This window comes from Phascolarctos cinereus, unplaced genomic scaffold (assembly GCF_003287225.1).
Source record: "Phascolarctos cinereus isolate Bilbo 61053 unplaced genomic scaffold, phaCin_HiC Scaffold_5;HRSCAF=322, whole genome shotgun sequence".
Classification (NCBI taxonomy): domain Eukaryota; kingdom Metazoa; phylum Chordata; class Mammalia; order Diprotodontia; family Phascolarctidae; genus Phascolarctos; species Phascolarctos cinereus.
Window position 1 is genome coordinate 479,735,774 of NW_027555958.1, and position 21,542 is coordinate 479,757,315.

Genomic DNA, 21,542 nt, shown 5'->3' on the forward strand with positions numbered 1-21,542 from the left:
ATCCTTTTCAAAACGCCTCCACCCACTTTAGACCCTTTCCACTTTAAACTCTATGATCTTGCCCTGTCCTCAGAGTAGGGAGGCAGGACAAACATTGTTGAATCCTTCTTAGAGAAGAGGAAGAAAAGGCACCGAGTATGTCAACTGACTCGTTCTGGGTCATATAGCTAGAATCCAGACCTGGCTTCTGGTCACTCCCAGGCTCTTTCAACCACAAAAAGTCCCTTTGCCTTTATTTTTAGCATGTGTATCATCAAAATTAAGCTTCCCCTTTTTTGATTGGTCTACAAAAACAGTAAATAGTTATTTTCAACAGGTCCTAGACAGCGATTCTCCAGAGATCTACAAAACAGTTTCACAAGAATCCCTGATACCAGGGAAACTAGAAATTAATTTTGAGGAGTTATTGAAACAAAAAATGGAAGAAGAAAAGAGACGGACTGAGGAGGAACGGAAGCATAAACTGGAGATGGAGAAACAGGAATTTGAACAACTGAGACAAGAAATGGGGCAGGTAAGCAGTTAGTATTAAGACATTTTTTGAAACAAGAATACATCCTCTCCAGGCATCAGTTACATAGGGGACAGGCATCGGTCTGTAGTTGAGAGCTCAGCATTAGAGTCAGGAGACTAGGGTTTGAGTCCTTTCTCTGATATGTCCAGTGTCTGCTGCGTGACCGTGAGCAAGCCTCGATTCCCTCACGTGGAAAATGACTGTGGAATTTACCTTTTGATGCACAAATGATACCATGAATGTTGAGCACTTGCAACTTCAAAATGCTGTGACAATGGCAATTACCACTGGCAGGAAAGTGCCCTTGTTAGAGAGCATCAATGGGGCTGCTGGGAGAGCCCCTGGAAGGTCTCTCCTCAAGTGCTACCAGCCTGGGCCTGGTTTAGCATCCTCTCGTCAACATGGTGGGCAAAAGTGGAGACTCATTCATTCATTCAGTCATTCAACAACTCTTATGTGCAAGATACTGGGGTTACATAGAGAGAAGACAAAATTCCTGCTCTCAATAAGCTTAGACTGCAATGGAGAGGGATAAGAATGTATACTAATAACTAGGATACAAGGAAGACAGGGACAAATATGCAGATGTCAAAGAAAAGTGCTATGAAAAATTTGAGCTTGAACTGGGGGGAGAGGATAAGGGAAGGTTTCCTAGAAGAGGGAACAGTGATGGGCAGAGCAAAGTATCTGTGGTGGTCAGTCACCTAACATGCATTTATTAAGTTCTTACTGTATGTCAGGTATCATGCTAGATGCTGGGGACCTAAAGGAAGGCAAACACAAGACATCTAGAGGAGAGACGAGGCAAAATGAGAGAAGGCATTGGGATGGCCTGTGTGTGCATTTCTGTATTTGCATCCCCTAGAGAAAGTGAGGAAGGCCCCCATCAGAGTGGGCGCACCTTCCCTGGTGAACTTACGGGAGGGTATGGACCAGATGTAGCCAAATGATGCAGGCACAGATGGGTCATGATTTTTATCACTGGTGTCCCCATATGGGAGGTTACAGATTCAGTATTTGAGAAATCACTAATACTTGATGGGATGAGAAACAAAAATGGGATGTGGCTCTGGGCGAGTCTACTCTTTTTAAAAGCAAAGAGGATAGAGAGGCAGAATGGTGGTGGGGTAGCAAGGTGGGGCAGGGTATCAGTGCAGATTAAGTAGGCATACTCATATGAGGAAAACTAGGAACTGGAGGGCCAAAGCATGGTGGGAAGTATTTGGGGGAAGATCAGGGGACAGATTTTTGGGATACTCTATATAAATGAACTATTATTATTCCTCCAATTTTTGAAAGAGAAAATTATTGTGAAGGTAGTTTAAGAAATTAGCTTTTCTGCTTTTGGCATAAAGTTCCACCAGATGTCCAGATAACTGGTTTCCCATTGGTCCATAGCATTAGCCTCTCTATGCCTGGTTTCTGATTCATTCTCCCAAATTCATTTGGTTCTTTTTGCCCAAGTGATCTGATTATTAAAATTGCTTCCTTTTCTGCCTCCACTGAGATTCATCCAAATGTCCTCTGTTTCCTCCTGTTTTCTGGATTTCCTCATCTACATATGCCTTGACATCCAATGCCTTCTTCTTCCCTATCCCTTTTGGAATAAGGTCTGCCCATGCACAGCCATATAAATATATACATATATACATAAACACACACATATTTATGGTGAGACCTTGAATTCTCTTGATTTTTGACTATACTTTGTGAATTTCTTTTTAACCCTTGGATTATCTTTGGTGAACTTTAGTGTGCTGTGATTGCTTTTCTTCTCACACTACTCTATGGTAGCAAATTTGTTGGATATCTGTAGGGATTTTTTTCTGTGCCTATCATGTTCAATTTTAGTGTGTCAAGATTGTTTTGCGTGCTATCTTCCACTGTGGGCTACCCCTCTCATTTTGTGCCATTTAAGCCTTCATTCAGGTCAACTCAAGAAACATTAGATGCTTGTAATCTGCAAGACGCTGTGAAAGGTGTGGGTGATATAAAGACAAAAGAAGCCATTTCTCCTCTCAAGAAGTTCATACTTTATGGAAGAGGAAGGGGCAACGATGCAATATGTACACAAATAAATACAAAATGTATTGTACACAGTAACTTCAAGTGGGAAAGACTGTTGACAGGGGAGGGGTGAGGTCAGGAAAGGATTTGTGGAGGAGGCAGCAACTGAGCTGTCTTTATAGGAAGGCTTGCTACAATTCAGACATTTTCAGACCAGCTGGGTAAAGATGGGAGATGGGATGTCACCTATCAGGAATAGGTAGGCAAGCCTGTGCAATAGCAGAGACCTCAGAGTTGTATGGAGTGAATGGAATGGACATGAAATACAACAAACAATACAAAACAACAGTATTTGAAGGCTTGTCAGCTCAGTAGAACAAGGTTAAGACTCCAGGGCTGCCTCTGTGCCATAAGAAAACGATGGAGTTGGATGTAGAACACGTCCAAGTGCTAACCCAGCAGGACAAGTTATAAAGAATTATAGCCTTGCTTCTTGTCAGCCTTACTTCTGAGAACTTCACATAGGGTTTGAAGAAAATTTCCATCGAGATAGAGGCAGGCTTTTGACTAGAGTTGTCCGAGGTACCAGCAACAGCTAATCACACTAGAGAGACTGTAGCTGATGAGGGAATGTAGGGTAGGAGGTAAAGTGATTTACTGAAAGCCAGTTCAGTTGTACACTCAGGACCGGACCCATCGTGTGGTGGGAAGAGCGCTGGGTTTTGTAGACGAGTTTCTTCGAAAGTTCGACTTCGGGCAAGTTACTTACCATCTTGGAGCCTCAGTTTCCAAAGTAAAAGCCCTGTAAAATGAGGGCTTTGGAATAGACACTCCTTTCCTCTATTTTTACTGATGTCTTGTGTTTTATGCCATCAGTTATGCCCAGGACCCATCCTTCTCCCAGAGAGCTATCCCATATAACAAATAGTAATTTTTGAGGGAACAAAATCAGCACAACTGATTGATGTATTGGAAAAATCTGAAAACACATCCAATGTGTAACCCCTGTGGACCTCCCCCCTCCACAAAAGGGCGGGTTGGGAGTGTCTTCCTATCTCTCCTCCCGTGAGTCCCACTTGGTCTCTGTAACTTTGTTTCATCCCCTTTCGATTTTTGGCATGCGGTTGTTCTGTCCATGTGTCTTGTTTCCGTGGCTCTGCTGCTTTTCCTGCACATCAGTTCAGAGAGATCTCTTTGTGCTTTTGGGTATCCATCGTGTTGATTTCTTACAGTACAGTCAGATCCCAGTACACTTCATGGACTACAGTTTTTTTTTCTTTCTAAATTTTAATTTAATTTATTTTTGTTACATTTTAAGCTCTAAATTGTCTCCCTCCACATCCTGCACTAGAGAAGGCCACCATTTCACACACACACACACACACACACACACACACACACACACACGACCATACTGTGCATACTTCTATTTATCATTCCTTCTCTAGAGGTGGTTAGAATCTTTCTTCATAGATCCTTTGTAGTTGATTTGAATATTTAGAATAGTTAGAATAGCTTAATAATTCACAGTTGTTTTTGGAACAATACTGTTGCCACTGTATCCAGTGTTCTCTTGGTTCTGCTTATTTTGCTCTTCATTGTTTCATGAAAGTCTTTCCGTGTTTTTTCTAAAATCAGCTTGCTTATCCTTCCTTACAGCACAGTGGTCTTCCATCACAATCACATAAGACAACTTATTTAGCCATTCCCCAACTGATGAGCATCCCTTCAAATTCTAGGTCTTTGCCACAACAAAGAGAGCTGTTATAAATATTTTAAAAGATATGTTTTTGGTTTGTTTTTTGGCTTTTTTCCCTGATTACTTTGGGAAACAAACCTAATAGGGCTATTGCTGGGTCAAAAGGTACAGTTTTATAACTCTTTGGGCATAAATCTAGATGGCTCTTTAAAATGATTGGCTTTGTCAACAACAGTGTATTAGTGCCCCAATTTTTTTGCATCCCCTCCAACATTTGTCATTTTCCCCTTCTATCACTTTAGTCAATCTGATAGGTATGAAATGCTATCTCAAAATTGCTTTAATTTGCATTTTTCTAATCAATAATAATTTAGGCCATATTTCATATGACTATTTATAGCTTAGATTTTTTTTTCATCTGAAAACTGCCTGTTCATATCTTTTGACCATTTATCATTTGGGGAATGACTTATATTTTATACATTTGACAAAGTCCTCTATATATTTGACATATGCAACCTTTATCCAAGAAACTATCTATATGAACCACCACAAGATTAAAGGCTCCTGACACCATGGCCTCATTCATCCCAGTCAAATATGCCTTGCATTACAGTCCAATAAGCATAACATTGTCAATAAAATGGTAGACATCAATCCCCACAGGAAGTCTGGACTCTATCAGGTCTGTCTACCAAATTTGACAGTAAAGAGTCCCTATAAATCTAAGAGACAGATGAAAGTATACTGAACTTCTCACTGATGTCAATAATCCCATACTAGTCCTGTCCAGTCAGGATCAGATTAGAAATGGATTCAGTAATCAGCATAAAGACACTATTCAATTCCTGATACTATTAACATCCAGGTCCATTCTGCGTTGTTCTTTTTTTTTTTTTTTTGGCATTTTAAAAAATTTATTTATGTTGATTTACCAACAATCACTTCCATAAGCTTTTGAGTTTCAATTTTTTTCACCCTCCCTAAGACAGCATGCAGTCTGATATAGACTATACATATACATTCTTATTAAACATATTTTCACATTAGTGATGTTGTAAGTAAGAATTAGAACCAATAGGAGGAACCACCAGAAAGAGGAAACAAAACACAACAGAAGAAAAAAAAATAGCCAACAGTATGCTTTGATCTGCATTCAAACTCCATAGTTCTTTCTTTGGATGTGGATAGCATTTTCCATCATGAGGCCTTTGGAGATGTCTTACATCCTTGTATTGCTGCAAAGGGTTAAGTCTATCAATATTAGTACCTAACTGATTATGTAATCCCCTCTTGAGCCAAATCTGATGAGAGTAAGGTTCAAACAATGCTCATCTCCCTCCCCTCTTTCCCTCTGCTTTAATAGGTTTTTGTGCCTTTTCCTGTAATGTGTAATTTACCCTTGTCTGCCTCCTCCTTTCCTTTTCTCTCAGTACCTTATTTTTTTTAAATGCAGAAATATTTATTTTGGTTTCCTTTGTTATTTTTTGGAAATTCTGTTTTGGTTTATAAAACATAGAAATAGCCAACACTGAAAGCAAACATCCAAAACTCCAATGTGACAAATTACTGACTTAGATATTTGTGCAATTCAGAGCACACATTACGAAGTTAGGCTACGAAATACTGTTATTACAATGACATCTCTTTAGTGCAAACCTTGTGTTTGAGTATTACATATAATCCCATGTATCCAAAAAACAGAATCACTTTAAATGACAACTTAATTCATTCAAATGTGGGCAAGACCTGTAATAATTGAAATGTTGCCAACTTCCCCAATTAGAATAAAAGTCCCTCAGGAGTTACTCCTAGGAAAAATTGTTTTTTTGCCCCCAGATTTACACATCCCCCTATTAGTTAGCATTTATTCTGGCTTGTTGATCAGTACATTTTCTTAGAACAGATTAATCCACTTACTTGGATCCACTTAACCCACTTGATCAGATTTTTTTTTATCATTACATCAAAGTCAACTTATACCCACCCCATTTATGTATACCCCTTTAACATGGTGTAATAACAATACAGTTCTCAAGCATTACAAGTGTCATCTTCCCTAGTAGGGATACAAACAGTTTGCCCTTATTAATAACATGTTGGTTTTTTTTCTGTCCCATTTACCTTTTTATATCTCTCTTGAGTCTTGTATTTTAAGATTAAATTTTCTGGTCTTTTTATCAGGAAGGCTTGGAAGTCCTCTATTTCATTGAATATCCATCTCCTTCCCTGAAACATCATGCTCATTTTTGCTGGGTAGTTGATCCTTGGTTGTAATCCAAGCTCCTTTGCCTTATGGAATATCATATTCCACACCCTACAGTCTTTTAATGTAGAAGCTGCAAGGTCCTGTGTAATCCTGATTGTGGTTCCATGATATTTAAATTGTTTCTTTCTGGCTGTTTGCAGTATTTTCTCTTTAACCTGGAAATTTTGGAATCCTGGCTACTATATTCCTTGGTGTTTTCAATTTGGGATCTCTTTCAGGAGGTGATTGGTGGATTCTTTCTATGGTTATTTTACCCTCTGGTAAAATATCTTGGACCTCAGGGCAGTTTTCCTTTATGATTTCCTGAAAGATACTATCCAGGCTCTTTTTTTCATCGTGATTTTTAGGTAGACTAATAATTTTTAAATTGTCCTTTCTGGATCGATTTTCCAGGTCAGTTGTTTTACCAATGAGATATTTTACATTTTCATCTATTTTTTCATTTTCTTTTTTGTTTGACTGATTCTTGCTCTCTCATAGAGTCATTAGCTTCCATTTGCCCAATTCTAATTTTTAACAAATTGTTTTCTTCTAGTAGATTTTGTACCTCCTTCCCCATTTGGCCAATTGTATTTTTTAGGGACTCGTTTTCTACAGTTAATTTTTGTCCTTCCTTTTCGAAGCTATTGACTCTCTCTTGCATACCTCTTATTTCTCTTTTCCCATTTTTTCTTCTACCTCTCTCATTTGACTTTTAAAATCCTTCTTGAGCTCTTCTAAGAAGGCTTTTTGGGCTTCAGACTAGTTCATATTGCCTTTTGAGGTTCCAGATGTGGGTTTGTTGACAATGTTGTCCTCTTCAGAATTTCTGCCTTGATCTTTACTCTTTCTCATAGTAAGAATCTATTGTACATTTTGGGTTTTTTTGCTCATGGTGTTTGCTTATTTCCTGGACTTTAAAGAGATTGAGCTCTCCTGCTGGGGAGCAGAGGGAACTGACCCAAGCTTCTTGTATTGGGATCTTTAGGCCTGGTCACTGGCTTTGTGTGCTGGGGCCGCCAATGCTGGCAGTTGTAGGCTGTAGGGTTCTGGCAATTTACCTGGTGTTGGGCTGGAATCAGCAACACTGGAACCCTAGGGGAAAGATTGGGTAGTGTGGCTCTTGGAGATTTCCTGCTCACCAGGGCCTTTCCTTTTCCCACCTTTTGCTTTCTTCAGCTCCTTCCAGATGGATGTTGCAGGATGTTTATCCACCTGCAGTCCCTTGGAGTGCTGCTTCCCTTAGCTTTGCTGAGGTACCTGGTGGTTTTCTGAGATGGTTTCCACTGGTTCCCCTGCCCTCACTGAGGCACTCGGGGGGTCCAGGTGTTGGTGTTTGCCTGATCCACCACCTGGGCTTCAGGATCTCCCCCTGGTATGCTGAGGTGGGGCTTTCCGCTAGCTTGCTGGGATGCCTCCCATTCTGTATTGCTCCCCTTTCCCCAGGGCAAAAGGGGCCTTTCCTATTAATCCCTCAAGTTACCTGGGCTACTGGACTGCTGCACCCCATCTTTCTTCTGGTTTAGCTGTTCCAGGGTTTTTCCTGGGGTGATATTTTCTGGGCTTTCAGAGGTTAATAAAGGAGGGTAAGAGTGACTTACTTCTTACTCCACCATCTTGGCTCCTGGAAGTGAAAGTCTGGGCTATGGTTTTTTAGCCATACCCCAATCAGTGAGCATAATCAGTGCTCTTTTCCCCAACTCTACTAATACTGGGAAAATTCTAGTTTTGAGAAAATGAGTGTATCTTAGATAGTGTTTATGTATACTTTAGATGTTATGCATGTTTTTACTGCATATTCAAATATATCAATATTAGTTGCATTTAAAAAAATTTTGAAAAAAATAAAAACTACAATTCAAGTGGAATAAAAAGCAATCACCATCCCAAGTCCCAATGCCTGGCAGTAACAGTTCGTGTGTCTATAACCTCCTGCATAGGCTCTTTCCATATTATCCATCCCTTTTTGATCCACACAACCATTCTATGAGATAGGTGCTATTCTCATCTTTCACTGATTCAGGTATGACTTTTTTTTTTTTGGTGAGGTAATTGGGGTTAAGTGACTTGCCCAGAGTCACACAGCTAGTATGTCATGCATCTGAGGCCACATTTGAACTCAGGTCCTCCTGACTCCAAGGCCAGAGGTCTATCCACTGCACCACCTACCTGCCCCCAGGTATGACTTTTAAAAGGGAGTAATGGTGGTGAGGCTACAGAGAAAATGGCTACAGAGTAAAAGACAAGATGCAATGATAAAGCTTTTTAAAAATAGAAAATGGGTATGAAAATAATCTATTTTCTAATGGATGCCCTTTTGTGGCAAAGTGTTCAATTCTGGTTAAAAATGAAAAGTTAAATTTTTGGTAGGTTAAAAATAATCATTATATGAACTTATTTGGTGATATTGTTTACAATCTCATAAGATTTTGATTTTTTAAGGAGGAAGAGGAAACAGAAACCTTTGAGCTTAGCAGGGAGTATGAAGAATTAATTAAATTAAAAAGGAGTGGTTCTATTCAAGCTAAGAATTTAAAAAGCAAGTTTGAAAAAATTGGACAACTGTCTGAAAAGGAAATACAGAAGAAGATTGAAGAAGAGCGAGCTAGAAGAAGAGCAATGGACCTTGAGATCAAAGAGCGAGAAGCAGAGCATTTTCACGAGGTGAGTCTTCACACTGAATATATTGGCATAAGCTCTCCACCAAGAGGAAAGAGTGAAAGTTCTGGGGAGGGGCCCAGTGTAACTAGAAGAGCCTTGCAAACAGGAGTCAGTTAAAATCTCAGGTCTTCCCCCTACTACCTGTGTAGATAGCTAGTGGGCCAAGATGTGAGTTCAAACCCAGCCTTACATTTGGTGGCTAGCTATTGACCCTGGGCAAGTTACTGAACCTGTTTGCCTCAGTTTCCTCAACTGTAAAATGGAGATGATAATACCCACCTTGAAAGGTTGGTGGGAGGATCAAGTGAGATGTTTGTGCCTGGCACATAGTAGGTGCTTAATAAATGCTTCCCTTCCTGCCCTGCTGCCTCCCCACCCATTACATACTTTTGAATGATTGACATCCTACAAATTCACAATGTGTGGTGTCCTCCAGCAAGTTAATATGGTTGTCATTTTCTTCCTTTGTAAAATGTGGGGATTCAGTTAGATGAGTCCTTCCCTTTCTAAATCTTCTCCTGTGAAGCAAAGACACCAAAATTCTGCCTCAGGAGGCTGAGGGAAGATGACACGTTTTTTCTAAGGCTCCCTTGCTACTAAAACTTGCTTTTCCTTACTTTCATCTTCAGAGTAAGCAAAATCTCTCCAGAAGTAGGTCATCCTTTTTGAGAAGAGGAGTGGGGAAATATTTTAGTTTAGCTTTTAAAGTTTCTCTGAGAATAAAAATTAAAGTCATAGGGGCCCATGTCAGGATCACAACTCACTTGAAAGACCTAAAACGTTGAGTAGATTTGAACTTTCATCATAATAAGCTAGAAGCCAAGGAAGGCCTTGTGATCTTAAGGTATGTTTGTTTACTGAAAGTCGAGGGAGGTTCTAGATGTGCTTGACTCTGCCTCAGTTAGACCACATCTAGGATTAGGGTATCCCAACCCCTACATCTAGTGTACCAAGTGCAGTTTTTTAGGAAGGATATCAACAAGCATATTCGAGAAGGGCAAGCAGATGGATGAAGTCAACAGTATACTACAAAAAGACTGATTAAAAGAACTGGGGATGTTTACCCTGGAGGAAAAAAGACTTGGAAGAGGAAGAAAAGGAATATGGTAGTTTTCTTCAAGCATTTGAAGGGCTGTTATATGAGAAAAGGGTCTTAACGTTTAGAAATGGAAGGGACCCAAGTCCTTATTTTGCAAAAGAGGAAACAGACACCCAAAGAAGTGCACAGTCAGCAAAATATCTGGGTCTCAAACCAGGTCCTTTGAATCTAAATCTTCTCGTTTCCATTACACAATGGAAGAACTGGGAGTAATGGATGTTGATCTCCCCCTAAGTTGAGCTTTGAAGCAAGTTATGGATTGTTGAGGCAGAGGTGGGGAAGGAGTGCTTTCCAGGCACAGGGGACAGTGTCTACAGACTGGAGATAGGAAGTTGTGTGTAAATAAAAGTAAGTTATATATAATGTCTGGAAAGATAGACTGGAGCCAAATTGTGAAGGGCTCTTAATACCAAATAAAGGTGTTGGTATTTGATCCAAGAGGCAAAAGGGAGCCAGACCTTCATGATCAGGGGAGTCACATTGGCAACTGTGTGGAGGAAGGCCTGGCGGAGGGAGACTGAAAGCTGAGACACCAATTAAGAGGCTATCAAAATGGCAACGTATGGAGCCCCTGGCACTAGCCTGTTGGCCATGAGTGGAAAGGTGAACTAATGGGAGGGCCACAAAAGAGTTGAGACTTGGCAAATTAACTGGATGTGGGAGGAGAGTTGTCAGGGATGACTGAGGTTGTGAATGTAGGTGATAGCAAGGATGGTGGTGCCCTTCATCAACCAGGAAGACTGGAGGGAAAGAGGAGTCTGATTTGGCACATTGAAATGTCTAGGGAACATCTAATGGGAAGTGACCCAGTAGGCAGTCAGCAATGCAAGACTGGAGCTCTGGACAGAAAAAGCAGGTCTGGGACAGATGGAGGAGTCATCGAGGTAGTGGTAACTGTTGTTTCCCAAGCTCCAGGACAAGTTCGGTGCCATCCCCAACTGCTGCTCTCATCCTTCCTCCCTTTCTGCTTTTCCTATGTCCTACATTCATTCCTCCCCAATTCCCACAAGTCCTCTGGGATCCTTCACCCAAGACTCCATTTGCTGTCCCGCATTCCCATCTTTACACTACCCTCTGGTCTTAGCTACAAGTCCTACCTTTTGCAAGATTGCCAGGAACGCCTTCCCTCTGTTGCTTACCTCCGATTTATAACGTACACACCTCGTTTACACACAGTTGTTTGCATGTAGCTGTCTATTTATAGTCCCAGAACCTAGCGTGGTGCCTAGAGCATAGCAGGTATTAATAGCTGCTTGCCCTTAGGACACACCTAGCTAGGAAATCAATCAACATTTATTCAGTGCTTACTATGTGCCAGACACCGTACCAAGGGCTAGAGATACAAAGAAAGAAAAAACAAAGTCCAGGCTTCCAAAGGGTTTGCAGTCTAATGGGGCGGCTTGAGTAACGAGGTACAGAGTAAATGGAGGGAACCAGAGACAGGAGAACATCATGTTGAGGGAACAAGGTGGCCAGCATAGCTTAGCGTGAGTAAAAAGTTAAGAAGATTGGGAAAGTAGGAAGCAGCAATTATATTTAATATTGGATGTAACAGGGAGCCCAGTGGCATTTACTGAGCATGTGTATGTGCATGCACGTGACAGGCAGACTTAGTCTTCAGGAAATTACTTGCAGCTAAGTGGAGGATGGATTGGAATCGAAAGATACTTGAGGCCAGACCAATCAGAAGATTACTGCTAACACTTCTAAGAGTTGGGCGATGAAGGCCTGCATGAGGGTGGTAGCTATGCAAGTGGATTGAAGATGTGTATGAAGGTAAAAGTGACAAGTTGACAACTGATGCTCTAGTAAAGGAGAATGAAAACTGACCAGATTTAGGAGGCCCAATGCTAGAGAAAGGTTAAGAAGGGACTGATAAATTGCCATCCAGTTGTTGAAACTGCTGGTTAAACTTTGGAGAGGGAGAGGTCTCAGTAGAGTTGATAAAGCTGGAAGCCAGATTAGATTGGAAGAGGCTGAGAAATAAGGGAAGGAGGCAAGGTGTGTAGCCAACTTCCGTGAAGTTAAGAGATATAGGAAAGAGCTTGAGGAGTGGTATTGTGAAGTAAAGATTAACCTGGGCATGTTTAGAGTGGCAAAGGAGCCAGTAAGGAGGTGTAGGAATACACAGTAGGCACAACTGCTGTCATGGTGGTCTGCTGGACACAGGTGGGGTGAGATGAAGGGGATAACTAGAAAGTGGGCCATCTCTTTATCAGAAACAAAAGGAAGGAGCAGGAAATGGGAGATAGTACTAAATGTACAGAATACTTTGAGAATTCAGAGAACTTCCAACTGGAGGAATAAAACATTGTGAAGTAACATCTAATTCAAACGCCTTCCTTGGAAGCTCAGGGAGGATGTTCTTCTCAGAAAACAAATTTAAAAATCATTTCATGAATAATTGTGAAGCGTCTGCAGGAAAATGAAATCTTTCAAGCAGCACAGAGGGTGTGAGAGCAGTCTTACAAGACCAAAATTTCACCCACGTGTGGCCACTGCAATCTATGATTCTTAAAGTTATATGTGTCAATTGTTTCTTCAACAAGGCTGTGAAAAGATTTAGGGTGGAAATTATTACATATGCTTTTCATTGTGCCTATGAGCATTCCAGACCTTAGACACCTCCTGCTAGGGAAGGAAGAGATCTGGGATCATAGCAACATCCCATTATTATCATCATCTCTAAGGCCCCAGGTAGGCAAATTGATTGTCCTTGATTAAGAACTGACCTATTGTGTTCCAGAAGAACAGAAAGATCCTTATCATTACAGTAATGCATCAAGATGAAATGACCTGGGTTATTAATTAAATTCAGACTTCTTCTTTGTTCTTATTTTAAAAATCCTTCATAAATCCCAAGGAAGACGATGTTGATGTGAAGCCTGCCCAAAAATGTGAGGCCCCCTTCACTCACAAAGTTAACATGAAAGCTAGATTTGAACAGATGGCGAAGGCCAGAGAAGAGGAGGAGCAGAGAAGAATTGAGCAGCAGAAGCTGTTACGCATGCAGTTTGAGCAGAAAGAGATTGATGCAGCACTCCAGAAGGTTGGTACAATGAACCCTGAGGCTTAAAGATGAGGGCCATGCACCATGGGTGTGTGGCTCATCCAGTTTCCTGGATGTGTTGTTTGGCCATAAGTATCATGGTGCTAGGCTCATTTCTCCCTCACTACATTGAGTATTGGCTTAATCTGGATTTATGGACGTCACTGATTCTGGTCCAAGTGAATGGTTTCTAAATCCACCCATTTGATACAGTAGTTTTAGTAACGCAAGTCCTCCCTGCATCTGTTTCTTTTACCACAGAAAAAAGAAGAGGAGGAGGAAGAGGAAGGAGGCACCATTAATGGCTCCACACTCGAAGACAGAGAAGAACAAACTCGGTCTGGAGCACCGTGGTTCAAGAAGCCTCTAAAAAACACGACCGTTGTAGACGGTGAGCCAGTACGATTCACTGTGAAAGTAACCGGAGACCCCAAGCCTGAAGTCACGTGGTGGTTTGAAGGAGAGAGGTTACAGGATGGGGAGGACTATCAATACATTGAAAGAGGAGAGACCTACTGCCTTTACCTCCCAGAAACTTTCCCGGAAGACGAAGGGGAATACATGTGTCATGCAGCCAACAGCAGGGGTACTGCGGCCAGCACCTGCATCCTCACCATTGAAAGTAAGAGCTAACTCTAGGTCCCGTCCCCCCTCTCTCCCCCACTACCTACTTAGCTCCTTCTCTTCTTAGCAAGAAAATCACTAATGTCTGGTTTTCTCTTCTCTTCTAGCTGACGACTACTAGCTTTTCTTTCTCTGGAACCTTCCTTCTTCTCCTCAATTTCCTACTGCATCTGTCTCTTTCTGTGGAGGGGCCAAGTATGGGAATTCAGGAGCTATCATGGCCATGCTAGATCTAAAGGCTTACCATGGAAGCCTGAAAGACTGAATAAAATGAGGGAAAAAAATCTATCAGTAATCACTTGAGAATTCCAACGTCCCTGTTTCTGTAACATGTAATCCAATGGTATACATTTGAACCTTTCTGATCTAAAAGCTATGCTTATTTTTAAGCAGGGTGAACTTATGTGACCCCCAAAATGCCTATTCAAAATGGAAGCAAAAGAGGGTGAAAAGATCAGAGACAGGTATTTAAACTATATAAAACATGCTCTTAGTCAGCCTCAAGGGACAGAAAAAAGCATATAGACAACAGGCTAACTTTATCCACCCAAACTAGAATCAATCAGCCATGCCTTACTAATACATTAAAACTTTGAAGGTGAACCAATTTTGATTGATAGCTTTCTTCAACAATGTTAAATTCAGATCGTTTCTGAGGACCTTCATCTGAAGAGAGATTTTGGTAAGAACTTAAAAAAAAATTTTTTTAAAGGGCATATTATAAATTCTAAATGTAAAACTTACTGCCAATGTATCAAAGTTCTGAGACTTCTGAGTATTAATATGAGTAAAAGAAGTTGATTTTACCCAAATAAATTATATTAAATTGGCTCACAATTCCACAAAAGCTTCTGAAAATTCAGAAATTTCATACTAACCAGTTCATAAAACTTCATATGACTTAAAAAAAAAAGCCCTGATATCTGTAAAAATGAGTAAACTGAAGCTTAGAAGCTCTGGAAATGATGAGGAAAGAAGAGAAGTTTTATAAACAAATTTCAAACATCTCAAGTTAAACTTGTAGGTTAGATTTTGGTCTTTTGAAATGAGTTTGTAAATAATCTTAACTCTTACGTTCTTTATTCAAACTTTTCTTATTTTAACTTTCTGGAAGATAGAATTTTATTTTCCAATGTAAAAATAAAAATAAAGTAAATTCTGTATTAAAACAACCTCTCTGGTTATTCTCAAGTAATAACTTGCTAAGGATAGAAGCTCTCAGTTTTATTGACATTTCTAGGGTCAGTTCCTTTTTAAAGGGCAGAAGATGTTATTTACCCCCTGTTTGCAATTCCTGAGTTTAAAATAAAACACTCCAAGAGGAAACCTTTAATGACAAATGAAGGCAATACTTGGTAAAGGTGAAGACTTTAATGGACTCATTCATCCTGTTATCTGTTCTCAAATCCTCTATAATCTACAAGAGTACCTTTAAATTTGAGGAACTAAATGTCCAAGGGGGGAGGAGAGGAGGAAAAAGAGACCCAACACTGCTGTAATGTGTCCATTCAGTTACATTTATTGAGAAAACCATAAACGATACAAAATTCGAGTAATGGTGCGCCCTTCTTACATAGAAATGTCATCATAGCAAGCTCTAAACCACATTTTGTAAAGCATTCAATTTACCTCAAGTCCAAGCTGCATCTCCCTAAGACACTGTTCCCATCACAGTAGCCTTTAAAAGCCAATCTTCTTTAAACACACGGGTAGTTTCTGTAGAGAACACTTTTCTCAGGACGAAAATGCATTGAGCATGCATAAGAAAAATATATATATACATATATATATATGCGGAAATACATATGAGAGTTTCATAGGGATAACTAAAGAATATAAAATCTTAAAAACTGATTTCCTTTTGAAAGCTAATTTATAAATCCTAGCCCCCCCACTTCCTCCTCCCCCAGAACAATTATAGTGTGGAAAGAAAACCCAAACTAACAACACAAAGCAAGTGCTTTTTAAAGCACCCCCCCAATGAAGTTCTCAATGAGGATGCATAAAAAAAAAGCATATTAAAGTGAGAATTGGCAGCAAATAATAACGAAATAACCCTATCAGAACTCTACATTACTATTTTTCCCTCGGTGACACAATTTCTTTTGGCACCCTTGCCAAAGAGATGAAATGTTAGCAATGATTCTACAAGACTTCTGCATATTTTTCTATATTCTTTCTGAGTTACTCCCTCCATGACCCTTCCCATTTTAACCATCAAAAACCCCTTATTTGAGGTAATGTCTCGACGTTTACAATCTCTGAAAATGAACTTCACTGAAAAATAAAATTTACTTATTTTTTCATTTCTAAAAGAAATATCATAGTACCACTACACTCAGTAACCCATGAGGAAAAATAAAATAAGCAGATTCCCTGTAAATTTGGGTTAAGTGCTATAAAGACTTCAACTCCAGGTTAAGCATCCTGTCCTCAAACCTCCTAACCACCACTGTAGTCAAATGGGCTGGCTCACCTTTTCTGCTTTCCATTTATTTCACCGTTAAAAAATGCTGGCTGGTAAGAGCAGTGAAGGCTTATAGTCATGAATTTTAAAAAGTTCTCAAGAGACAAGAAACAATGCCCCTATAATACATCATCTATGAGCATAACTATCAGCATTCAGGTCTATTTTCTTCTATAAAATTTCAAGCTAAAACTGCAAAATGTGATGACTTACAGGTTTTAAAGAAATCCTTATATTATAAAACTTAACACACCTGACCTTGGCTGTTTATAAAAAGAACAAATGGAAACAGAAGGTGGTGCAGAAGCTACATAATTCAAGAAATTTAACAGTTCACAGAACATTTATGAGCAAGTGAAGAGCATATCAAAGTGGATCCATTCTGTCTGGGAATACGTGTTTTTTGCCCATGTTTTACCTTCTACCTCGAGCCCTTCTATGGTCCATGCTCATCGGCTCGCCAATGGCCTACAGCCCAAGGGCTCCTTCCTCTCTGGGGCAGTTAACTACCTCAGGGCCCTTGTCTATGAGCTATGGTTGGGTACTCGCAGATCTTCAGCACTGTGTGTGAACATGAAGGCAGTACTTTTGAATATGTATCTTAAATGGAGAGAGAAGCAGGACTTTTGAAAAGGATCAGCACATTTTAGAAAATGAAGAAACAAAAACTGAAACGATGCTGCTTTTTTACTTTCCACTTAACTGAAAAAAGAACAGCAAAAAAACTCCCCAAAAAACTCCACCCAAACAAAAAACAAAACCCCCCACAGACTTCGTACCAGTTAAAAATCATCTATAAAAACACACAAACATTTTAAACTGGCAAAGAAAAAAAAAACCAACCCAAATCAAAACAATGAAAAAAAAAACCCATTCAAAACAAAATATTTTTTTTTAAATGCAGCATCAAAGTATTACAGATCAGAAAATTACTGATTTCTACACAGGTTATGAAAGGATATTTGCTATACAGTTAACATTTCAATGATACATATATATATATATGCCTATTATTTAAAAAAAACACACACACACACTGCCAGTATTATATAAATGAAATATCATTTTCTCAGTGTACAATTATGGCAACTAAATGATCTAAAATCATACTAAAATTCTGACCCATTATAACTTTTTATTGAATTATTAAGGTTTAACAGTAAGAAACAAAGGGATCAATATTTTGCTTTGGAAGGCAGGGAAAATGTCCTGTCAATCATTATAAACATATGTGAAGGCTGTTGAAGTTTCTGACCAAATATTTCCTGTACCTTGAAAAATTTAACTGTGCTTTCTTAATTGTAACAATCTGCTATATTCAAGGAAAAAGTTAACAAAATGATTTGGCTATTAATTCAATTACTGCAGCAATCCACTTATCTTAAAATTAAATTAAAAACAAACAAAAAAGAAAAAAAAACATTTACCCAGAAATGTCAACGGTTGTTTGAACAACTTACAGACTTTTCCACTGAGATGGAACCATGAATAACAGAATGCATCGTGGGAAAGCAGCAGCAGATTGCTTTTGAATACACAACCACAAAAATCTCACAGGGACAACATCAATGTACTGAAATATTTATGTATAGATTTCCTTAGGTTGTGCTTACCTGTTGCTTTTGGAGCAGAACCTAAGGTGGAAGGTCTGGGAAGGCACTGTGAAGTATAAATAATTGCACTGTTTGCAATTAAGAACGATTTTAACCCTTAAATGAATCAAAATCAACAGCCTCCATTTGATGACTCAGGACTGATGACCAATATACCGCCACTGCTCTCTCGCTAGCAGACAGGGTTGAGGCTCCCTAACTCAGGACGAGGGTCTCAACTACAACTGTCCATCTGCCTTCCTGGTCTGGTCTGGCAGGTGGGAGGGCGGTCACTGCTCATTCGACAACCCCAGTGGAACGAGGAGTGGCTTTGCACTGACATTCCTACACCTTGCCCTTACCACAACGGGCCTCCCTCCCCAGGGAAAAGCTGGTGTCAAAGGAGCATCCACATTGCTTATTATTTGCAAACAAACAGAAAATTTCTGTCTGACAAAACAGTTTCCAATTCTTTGAGTTTAATATACAAGATATGCAGTTTTCATACTGAAAAACACTCTTTTTACCTCAGGAGCACCAGAGGAAAATACTATATATATATATATATATATATATATATATATATATATTTCACTTTGTAAAGATTAGTTTTGTTTAGCTATAGCTAAGCATTTCATAAATACTTACCCATTAAGCTCACATTAAAAAAAAATAATAGATATATGTAGATATATAGATATCGATATAGTTATAGACATACAGCCTATGTCATCTGCTTTCAATGAAGAGGCAAGTTAGGATCCCCCAAGTTCTCAGCACTGTATTCCAACATAATAGTCACACAAGGTACGGCATATGCATTATGTGGAACATTTGACAGCCATTTGTCATTCTGATGTACTTACAGTGCCATGCTCCTTGAAGGAACACAATCAAGGATGACAGACAGACAGCCCAGGCCTCCTCACCCCTACAGAGCTAGTCCTATACTGGATGGTTCAAACCTGCGCTTCAACAGACAATGGCAAGACAGACTGTATTGGCATGTTGTCTAATAGATTAATATGCAAAGAGCCAACAAATATGCAAAGAGCAAAACAATGGATTTCAACCAAATATCAGAATTGCAGCACAAATGTTAAAGAGTAAGAAAAGGATTCAAGTACATCAAAAAATTAGTTGGTTCAATGACTGGACTTGTGCATTTACAAAACAAAGCTTATTCATACTTCAAAAAAAAAAAGAAAAAGAAAAAAGAAAAATGGCTCTAACCTCACGTTTCAATGAAAGAAGCGGTTAGCCTAGCTAAAAGGCATCCTCAGAAGACAGGCTTTACAAAGAAAAATGCTAGGTCATATTTGCTCTCTGAAAAATGCTGAAAATCATTTATGCTCAAACAGTCTTGGTAACCAAGTAATTATCAATTAAGAACAGAAAGGTTAACTGTTGTTTATAGCAGCGGCCCAGGCCTGAAACAGCGGTCATGTGTCAAAGGAAATGCTGTAAGGTCATCCTACACATGCAATTCTTATAATCCAACAGAAGGAAAACCGAGATCTCCAGATGACTTGGGATCAACAGTTATCTAGACCAAGTGGGAAAGATCCTCCAACTACCACTAAACTGCAAAGGGGGAAAAAAGAACATGCCAGTGACTTCAGGTTCAAAGCTCTATTCAGATTTCAAGGGGAAAGTTTCTCTTTGTGTACCTGGATCTTAATCCATCACTGCTAAACAATTCGGAATCCTTTACATACCCACATATCCAACTTACCGACACAGGAGGTTTCATATTATTTATTGTAAAGCACAAAACAGGCATTTTAAAAGTGAAAGTATACATTGAAAAAGTACATTTATATCACAAAGCATTGACCACATAATAGTTGCAAATACATTTGCTGGAATGTGTACATCTACACTAAGATACTAAAAACAAACCAATGTTCATTTCTACACAGAAATATTACCTCCTATCAGTAGTGATAGATATTTTGTACATTTTCAAAAAACACTATTTTTTTAAACCAAAACAAAATTAAGATCTTCATCAAGGCGTCTGCATCCATACATTTAACAAAGGTTTTTTTCCCCCACACAATGAAGCAAATACTGTATTGTCCACTTCTTATTATTGGCCCTGTGCAGAAGAGATACATAAGAGATACACAAAAAATTAAAGAAAATCCTTTAAATCAAGTTAACTCAGGAGTGACTCCTTTAAGAAAGAAAAATTGGTTAATATAAATGGTGGTGGCTTCTTGCATGATTTTCAAAACCCTGGGGGGAGAAAATTTTTTTTAAATTGAAAGGCATTGTGGAGAGATTCAGCACTCAGATGCCAGAGAGAATTTCTAAGACACCACATTACTACATTTAAAGGTCTATTTTGCCAGGAAAAAATAAAGAGGCATATCCACTCCAAGTCACCCAAGCGGCAGACATGCAGAAACAGACCAAAGAGCCAACTCTACCTGTGGGGCTGGTGGGTGCTGCGGCATCCCTTGGGGGCTGGTCTGCGCATAGTAGGCGGCCTGCTGTCGGTAGTATTCAGCCCAGGCCGCACTGTAATCAGGCTGGCCACCCGGGGGGGCCCCAGTGGGAGCAGGAACAGCTTGACCTAAGAGCAAGCAAAAGGAGAACGTTGTTACTGTAACCCAAGCGAAGAGTGTAAAAGAATCTCATTTCTAATAAAAACAATACCTTGCTTCTTGTAATATTCCTCCCAAGCCTTTGAATAATCCTGTGTCTGCCCTTGTTGACCTAAAAAAAACCCCCTACATTTTAATACAGAGTGATATCCACTGTCAGTACAGGTTATACAGACAAAAAGCACACAGGGAGATGGGCCCTGCTTTTAGTGTCATCAGGGCCAGAGGAATAGCTCGCTGGCCAATACAGTCACAGACAATACCATCCTCTCCCCCTCTGCAAAAACCAGTATCTTTCTAGCACCATTATTTAAAAAAATGGGAAGATGGAGAACAGTATCTTCTTCCTATGCAACTGAAAAAAACATCTATGTATTTTTGTCCTTTTGGCCAATGAGGGCAGGTAGGGAGGCTGGGATCATAATCCCCTGACAGTCTGAGACTGCTTAGATGGCACTGCATAATCTCTAAACTATATTCCTCGTGTGGAGAAGGAAAAAACTGGCCCCTTTAGCAAATCACGCAGTCCTCAACAAAAGCTCAGGACCCCAATATACTGACTGGTTTGAAACAGTGACTTCTACATCAACATAAAAATCAATGACTAAACTCACCAAGGTTAATTTTAAAAGATTAAATTTTTCTTGTTCACTTATGGACAACTGGGAATCACACTTTAGTAGTAATTTTCAAGTATCATAATTGATAACAGTAGCTACTGCAGGAGAAACCATCAATTATACTCCAATGGCAAGATCAATGGGATACAAGTCAAGAAAAACTATGGCTCGATAGAGTTTAGTGTGCCAGGCCTCATCTCATTCTGCTCCTGCATGCCTCTCCCTTGCTTGGAGGGAAGATCATTCAGTTTGAATTCTTAAAAAGTACTAAAAACTGCTACTCAAGAAGGAAGCCCGAATGTTGGATAACATGGTAAAAATCAGCACAGATATGCTAGCACATCTAGGTG

At 39.6% G+C, this 21,542-nt stretch overlaps 2 protein-coding genes across 11 annotated transcripts in view; one reads left to right on the forward strand and one right to left on the reverse strand.

Annotated features, from left to right (window-relative positions):
* NEXN (nexilin F-actin binding protein) overlaps positions 1-15,080 on the forward strand; it is a 53,941-nt gene extending 38,861 nt beyond the window's left edge. For 4 of the 6 annotated variants that reach the window (XM_020968502.2, XM_020968506.2, XM_020968507.2 and 1 more), the window contains 5 exons: positions 317-514; positions 8,911-9,132; positions 13,092-13,277; positions 13,539-13,899; positions 14,009-15,079. In XM_020968502.2, the coding sequence (XP_020824161.1) occupies positions 317-514; positions 8,911-9,132; positions 13,092-13,277; positions 13,539-13,899; positions 14,009-14,022 (981 nt within the window). In that variant the 3' untranslated portion in view covers positions 14,023-15,079. Of the gene's footprint in view, positions 1-316; positions 515-8,910; positions 9,133-13,091; positions 13,278-13,538 lie in introns of all 6 variants that reach the window. The other 2 variants (XM_020968503.2, XM_020968508.2) reach the window with 2 other exon arrangements.
* A 317-nt stretch (positions 15,081-15,397) lies between these two features.
* Positions 15,398-21,542, reverse strand: part of FUBP1 (far upstream element binding protein 1) — a 28,645-nt gene continuing 22,500 nt past the window's right edge. For 3 of the 5 annotated variants that reach the window (XM_020968496.2, XM_020968498.2, XM_078156728.1), the window contains 3 exons: positions 20,625-20,684; positions 20,396-20,541; positions 15,398-20,061 (listed from right to left, as the gene is read on the reverse strand). In XM_020968496.2, the coding sequence (XP_020824155.1) occupies positions 20,053-20,061; positions 20,396-20,541; positions 20,625-20,684 (215 nt within the window). In that variant the 3' untranslated portion in view covers positions 15,398-20,052. The remainder of the gene's footprint in view (positions 20,062-20,395; positions 20,542-20,624; positions 20,685-21,542) is intronic. The other 2 variants (XM_020968497.2, XM_020968499.2) reach the window with 1 other exon arrangement.